General features: G+C 35.2%; 1 protein-coding gene across 2 annotated transcripts in view; it reads left to right on the plus strand.

The window, feature by feature from the left end:
• UNC13C (unc-13 homolog C) overlaps positions 1-6,363 on the plus strand; it is a 133,749-nt gene extending 127,386 nt beyond the window's left edge. For both annotated transcript variants that reach the window (XM_027736886.2, XM_027736887.2), the window contains 3 exons: positions 2,921-3,013; positions 3,734-3,893; positions 4,850-6,363. In XM_027736886.2, coding sequence (XP_027592687.1) covers positions 2,921-3,013; positions 3,734-3,893; positions 4,850-5,135 — 539 coding nt within the window. In that variant the 3' untranslated portion in view covers positions 5,136-6,363. The remainder of the gene's footprint in view (positions 1-2,920; positions 3,014-3,733; positions 3,894-4,849) is intronic.
• Positions 6,364-7,481: the final 1,118 nt, after the last annotated feature.

A 7,481-nucleotide genomic window follows, 5' to 3' on the forward strand; every position in this document is an offset into this window, starting at 1 on the left:
ATTTCTTTATAATCATATCGAGCAGAACTGTGCACACAGGGCTAATCCCACCATATATTTGTGGTACTGCTTAGAGCAGTGTTGTGAATTATGGTCTACTAGGAAAAGGAATGGGAGATCAGTTAGAAGACCTTTGCAAGAATATACTTTGCATAAGTTAATAAAAAAGTTGGAGAAAGAGAACAAGCCTTATCTTACAGATTCATAGATTTTTGTTTTGGTAAAATCATACATGGCATTAGAGGTTAACACAGCACACTCTGCTATTACCATCATCCACAGGCTGCTGCCTAAGCTATCTAATAAAAATGCTAATTGTTTTCTCTTACAACACTCCTGATTTCTGCTGATGGGGGTTTGGTTTGGGTTTTTTTTAAGCTAGAGGCTAAAACAAGTAATTTGCACTGGCTGATATTTTCAGTGATATTCAGGATCAGCCTAACTCATCTTCCACTGCACTCAGAAGTAACTTATTATTATTAATTGTGATTGAGACAGAGTTCAAGAACTTCTCATTCTCTCAGCATGTTCGGTTTATCCAACACATTCAGTGTCCCTAAGATTTAAGTGTTGCAGATTCCTAGTTCTTTTCTCCTGTCCAGCTTGGCATTGAAAGCTTTTTAATCAGAACAAAAGATTAAAAACTGAAGAGTTACAGTATGTTCAACTCAAACTTCAGAGCTGAAGGAAGGCTATCCATGGAATAAAGAGCATTGCTCGTAAAAATGTTCACCACCACAAAAAGAACCCATTAAGTTTGAATTCTGTGCACTATGTAACAATTTGAAAAGGTGGGATTTCACAAGACAGACTAATGCTCCAGGACCTCCAGTCTCTACTCTCTTTGATTTACTTTACAGCATCACAAAGCCAACAAGAATACCCCATAGATAAATATGTAGTATGTATAGTACTGGAGTTCTACCCTGGATAAGCTGCCTTCTGAATTATAGGTGTTGTCTTCATTTAATCCACAAAAATGTAAGGGAAGGCTTTTTCACACAAGTCAGCACCGTGGCTTAAATGTAACTCCATTAAAAACATGCTTCTCACAGATACATGGCCTAAGGACACTGTTTGCAAGAGAAAAGAAAATCAGAGTTAAATTTATGACCTTGACCAAAACTTTCTCTTCCCAAATAAAAGTAAATTTTACTGTAGTTGGGTAATATTTTTGTTTACCCCTTTAAGTAAAGCCATTCTACTACTTTTATTTAGCTTTTCTAGTCCATTTGATTCCTAAATTTTTATATAAGTTCTTAAAAAAATTATATATTATTTATTGTGAGCAAGATGAAGAATGGTTCACCATCCTAAAGATTCTATATGGTGCAACTTTAAGTAATTATGCAAATACAAAAGTAAACTTAATTGTTGTCATAGAAACCAAACTGCTTGTCATTAAAAATCTGATATCTAATAAATTGCCTTTTTCCATGTCAGTAGTGGTCCAAACCCTCTGCCTTTTACTGAAATACATCTAACAGCAACATTTGTGCAGGTACCCTGCAATTCAGAAATGGCAGTTATAACTACATTAAGATATTGGCACTGTATATTTTTACTAAAACACTGTTGGCTATGTTCCAAAAGTGGATTTATTACAATTCCAAGCCAAACTCACTCGAAAGCTGGAAAATGCAGAAAAATATTCAAGGTTCTGAGCACGTTAAATGATTACTGAATTTCCACGTTTTGATTTATCAGGAAAAAAAAAACAAACTTGTTCTCTGAAGCAGTAACACTTGGGGTAAGAGTATTTAATTGGCTTTGCAATGTTCATCCAGTGTAGACAGTGTAATTACAGATCACTCCAACACAATGAATAAAAAGCATGGTGGAACCCCTTTCTAGGAAGCCACTGACAAGCAAATCAAGAAGGAAAAAAAAAAACAAACCAAAAACAAAACAAAACAAAAACAAACAAACAAACAAACAAAAAAACAACTATGTATGATAAAGGAACAAAGAATATTCTGGGTATAAACTAATTTGTGGGGGGAAATCATTTCCCCCTTTATTATTACATAAGACACTCTTCTCCCTACCCTTTCCTTAATTCCTGTATGAACTGCTGGAAAACTTCTAAAGGTATGTTTGATTCTCCTCACGTATAGATTGATGGGGAACCAGTGGTTAAGGAATTTCTGTATAAATAGAAAGCAGACAGAGTCATTCCTCTGCTACCCACAGAAATAGTAGCCTTATAAAGGGGCAGTAATTTGCTTTAGTCTGTTGTTTGCAGAGATTACACTGGGGCACAAGTGCAGCTCACTGAATTCAACACAGAGTCATCCAAGCAAAGAACAAGTAAACACATCCAATTTTGTTTATGTTGTACTGTTCTAATCTGACTTTTCAATACATACTGAGAATCCTTTTAAAGAATCTTTCTGTGCAAGTTGACTTAGAACCTCTGTTGGTACTCCAAAGCAAAAATTTTAAAAATTAAAGTTTCTGGCTCCTCTGCCATCCCTTCAACCTTCCTCTTTTTTTCTTTAAGCCTCTCTGTCTTTGCTACTGCAGAACTTTAATACCTTGCTGAGACATAACCCCCAGAAAAGGATTAATCAATAACAATGCAGAAGTAACTTTCCAAATGCATACTATCAATAAGATTTTTGGGGTGCACATGGAAACAAAGTTTGACAAAACTTTTGCATTTCAAGATACAAACACCTCTGATGACAACAAAAATGGAAAGTTCCAGATGAACAGGATATTTTATTTTATTGAGGCACTTTACACAAACATTTGCAATTGCCAGCTACTTTTGTGGCAAAATCACTTATGAATCTGTAACTGATTCACACCTAAATGTAAAACACGTCAGAAACGTCTTTTTTTGACAGAAAACACCACTCAACTTCCACTATTTCTCTTGAAGCCAGATGTGCTAACCTATTAATTATTGTTTCAGCTCAAACTGCTAATAATTCTGTGGGTGAGATATCTATACAGGTGGATGTCTCCACACATCCTGGAACTGGGGAGCATAAAGTCACTGTAAAAGGTAAGTTTCCAGCAGCTACCTTTAAAAAGAAAACAAGAACAAAGAGCAAACCCCCCAAGCACTACATCCTAAGTAAAACGTACCAATAATAAAATAACAAATGTTATGTATTGCAGTACTCGTGAAGCTGTGAGTACGCTTCAGGTGATTGGGAATGTATTTTTTCCTTTCTCAACATCAGCAGAAGTCCAGATTATGCACTTAAGTACTGTCTGTGCTTCTCTGTGTAGACAGTTAAAATTTAAGTTATAAAGCTGGAGCTATAATGTGTCAAAATATCCTCTGTATTGCTTGCATATCATTTAAATCTGCAGCAAAGCTGGGTGGTGAATGACTGCACTAAGTATTAAGAATTTGCCTTTTTAACAAAATGTCTTTGTTCTGCACAACCTGAATTTCAGAGAGAAACCCAGTATCATTGAGATTAGTATAAGCTGATTTTTTAATTACAGTGAAGGTAGCAGGCAAAAAAAAAAAGCTGTAAATGTAAAGGATTTGTAAAACATACGTTTGTGTTGGATACTGTTGAGCTCAAAAGTAGTCAGACATCTTTACTTGGCAGCAAACAGGCAAAGCTCCTCCTGGGCTTGCCAGGTATTGGTATCCTGTAGGAAAGCTCTCAGGTCACCTTTTGTTGGCTATACAAAGTCATGGAGGGTAATTAATTGGAACTCTTCCAATGGAATTTTATTTAACTTTGTTTCTTTTCTTTCTTGGTAGTTGTGGCAATTAATAATCTAAACTGGCAAACAACAGCCATGTTCCGGCCATTTGTGGAGGTTTGCATGTTAGGTCCTAAACTAAGTGACAAGAAAAGAAAACATGGAACCAAGACGAAGAGCAACACCTGGTCACCAAAATACAATGAAACTTTTCAATTGTAAGTCTCTTTTGTCTGCTAATTGCGTATTTTGTGCAAATTTTTGCAGTTGAATCAGTAAGAACATAAAAACCCATCCTAAGGCTGCTATACACATCAAAATCCATAGATATAGACACCACTTCAAAATTATTTACTAATTTGTATCTTAGTTTTATATGAAGATGAATGGCAGCCACTAAGCTCTCAGTCTTGAAAAACCTGGTTAAAATGTAAATTCATTTCCCTATAGAGGAATAACTGTTTTTATACCTCGGAATCCATTGGCCTCAGTAGTTATTTGGACTGAAGCATTGATTTTTACTGCTACATATCTGGGGCTTTATGACTGTAGAGCTATCTAAATATGTAAAGGGTTGCACATTGTTACCAGTACTGTTTATCTAATGCTGTTATAATTTAATCCTTAAAACTGTTAGAAACTTTCACCTAACCTGGAGTTCTAAATTTAGTACTTCTCACAGCACTTCTCAATGTTTACTCCTCCTCTCCTTTTTTAAGTGAGACCAATTTATTTTCATCCTCTTATCCTTCAGCCCTGACTGGGAATGAGTTCAATCACTGTGTCTGACCACAAAGCTACTTTTGATGTTTGTTGCCAGTGATTTTCTCTATATTTTTTGCAGTTGATTTAAAGTTGAGGTGCTGACAGTTGTAGAACTAGTTGAATATTTTATGTGCTTTCTAGGGAAAGGTACCTGCCTATTTCAGACATTGAACAAATTCTCTGTTCCTGTTCAGATCAGTGGGAACAGAAGCTACATCACCAGTAGCATCTGAAAAGTTAACTGTGTGGGAAGTTTAAAACTAAATGATATTTGTTGCAACAAAATGGAACTACAAAGTTAAACTACCACTATCACTTTAATTTTTCCAAGATTTCTACAGTGAATTCATCCCTTGGGGGAATGAAACTCAACTCCTTGTTCTAAATTCACATTTTTTCATCCACACAGCACGCTGAGTAACGAAGATAAGCCAGGAGCCTACGAGCTTCACCTCTCAGTGAAAGATTACTGCTTTGCTCGGGAAGACCGAATCATCGGCATGACGGTCATTCAGCTGCAAACCATGGCCGAGAAAGGAAGCTGTGCCTCCTGGTACCCCCTGCTGAGAAACATCTCAGTAGACGAGACTGGGCTCACCATCCTTCGAATACTTTCTCAGAGGAACAATGACGAAGTTGCTAAAGAGTTTGTAAGACTTAAAACAGAAACAAGATCTGCTGAAGAAACGGCCTAAAATCCCCAAGTAATGCAAGATTGTCACCGCCAGAACATAAATACAATGCTGTTGTCTGAATAGTGCATGCATGTGCAAATCTGTGGGAATGTTTAACTAACTATGTTTTCAGTGTTTGCCAGTACTTATGTACTATATTTGCAAGGTATGTCAAGGAGCTGTATATCTTTTATACATATTTTGGTCTTTGGTAAAGTAATTGTTCCAATGAAGTGCCAAAACTAAGAGTAAATGTTTCATCATATCTTTTGAAATGTTGATTTCACCTCATCACAATTCCTTTATTTTTTAACATTTATTAATAAATAATTAGCTTTTTTAATTGACTAATAGATTGTCTCTGTTAAATTACTGTGTTGCTTATTCTAAATTAAGTTACCTCCTTTACCATTATTTTAAAAATGAGGTACCTAGTTTTCTTCAAACTGTCATTTTATGCAAGCCTCATTTTAGGTGTCTTACTGATAACTTTTTCTATCATTACTACAGATGCAGTTACTTATAGAAAGTGTTTGTAATTTTATAATTACCAATATAAAGTAATGATTTTTGCATAAAAACTGAAAAAGGATGGAAATATTTTATGCTAATCTCTTTTCCAACCTTTCATAAATATCACTGTGAAGAAATGCTGTTTAAGCAGGTCCTCAAGAAGCTGTGCTTACCAGAGTTTGTTACTGATGTTTGATATCTTGAGATAACTTTGTTCTTCAAAACTGCCATGGTAATATCATATTTGTATTAAAAGAGTAAGTCAGTATCTGTAGAACAGACTGCTGTACAGTACAGTATATGTGCTTTTAAAAAGTCATTTTTTAAATGATATGGTACTGTACAAGGGTTGGTAGTTTGGGATATGTAATGTTGGTTTGTGGTTTGTTTCTAGAAATTGTTTATGAAAAGATGCTGTGAGCATTTTCACTCAGAGTTATAACGTTGCTTTACATACTTAGCTGTAACATCAGTTAAGTGCTTTATTTCTTTAATTTTTTTTAGAAATGTTCAACAGTTTGTACTTATGCAACATTACTATGTATTGCACTAAAGCAAACTCTGTGTCCTGTAAATATATTTAGTGAGGAATTGTAAAATAAAGTATGCAGAAACTGCTTTCTAGTTTTGTCATTTGATATTATTTATGTAACTATTGGGTTTATCTGCATGTGGAGCCCATGCAGTGGGCTTACTATATAACTTTATAATATATTAAAGTAAGATTTGCACTGTCTAGCATCTGGCTGTTTTATAAGTGTAAGATTTGACATTTCAGTGTCCTAAGAAATACAATAAATTAGGTATACATATATATAATATAATGTTGTGCAATAATACACATAATGTTCTGTAATGATACAGATTTGTCATTGCTTTTGGTCACAAGTGGTTCTAGTTACACAGGTTGGGGTTTTCAGCTTTGCTTAGGGAAGAAATAACTAAGAGAAAGGAAGGACATGTAGCTGGAATGTTGATGCCAGCCTTCTAAAAATGTAGTGCCTGACTCCACACAGGTAATCCAGATTCTTTCCAGGAGACCCTTATGGGAGATATTTAGATGAGATTTTAAGGATGTCTTTCAATACCCTCAATCCTCTTGCTTGAATAGTAAAAAGTAGATTTGTCATAAGTATATGTAGACATTTAGAGAAAATCTGCACAGCCTTTAGAGAGTTAACAACGCTCCACTAAGATCATATCAGGGTGGGCTGGACCCAAGTTATCTTGTTAGTGCATATCCTGCTGAGAAGCATTGCAGAACATGGCAGAGGGACATCTTGGTGGGGACATTTTTTAAGTCACAACTTAACAAAACCACTTTTCCATGTGAAAAGTTAGGCTGATAATTAAACATTTTATAATGTAAGTATCAATGTAGACATTAAGTGACTTCTTAAACAATTCAGGCTTTGTAACTTTAATAGTATCAGGTGTGGCACCAGTAACTTCAAACAAATTAAAGAGGATTTAATCTGAGTATAATACTGCCCTCCTCAGAAATTTCCGCTCATATGTGTAAGTCAACACAGCACTTCTTAACTATATTTCTGCAAGGTATGGCCCAGTGTCAACAGTAGATGACATTTAAAACACAGAATCTATAACCAGTTAACAAAAATTAATGTAAGAAGATATCAGCAGACTCATTTTCAAATAAAAAAGAGAAATAATGAAGAGATGAGGTGGTTCCTGCTACATAACATTGTTGTGGATAAAATGCAAAGAGAATTCCACAATTTTTCATTTGTGGCTCTGTGAATTCAGAAAGGTTGGAGTAAACAGCTGCTGGGTTTTTTCCCTGAAGCACTTTCTTCATCTTTTTCTGAAGCTGTTTATTCTACCGTAAAATGG

The sequence above is a fragment of the Pipra filicauda genome, unplaced genomic scaffold, assembly GCF_003945595.2.
Source record: "Pipra filicauda isolate LSUMZ 115617 unplaced genomic scaffold, ASM394559v2 scaffold7_size6619720_pilon, whole genome shotgun sequence".
Classification (NCBI taxonomy): domain Eukaryota; kingdom Metazoa; phylum Chordata; class Aves; order Passeriformes; family Pipridae; genus Pipra; species Pipra filicauda.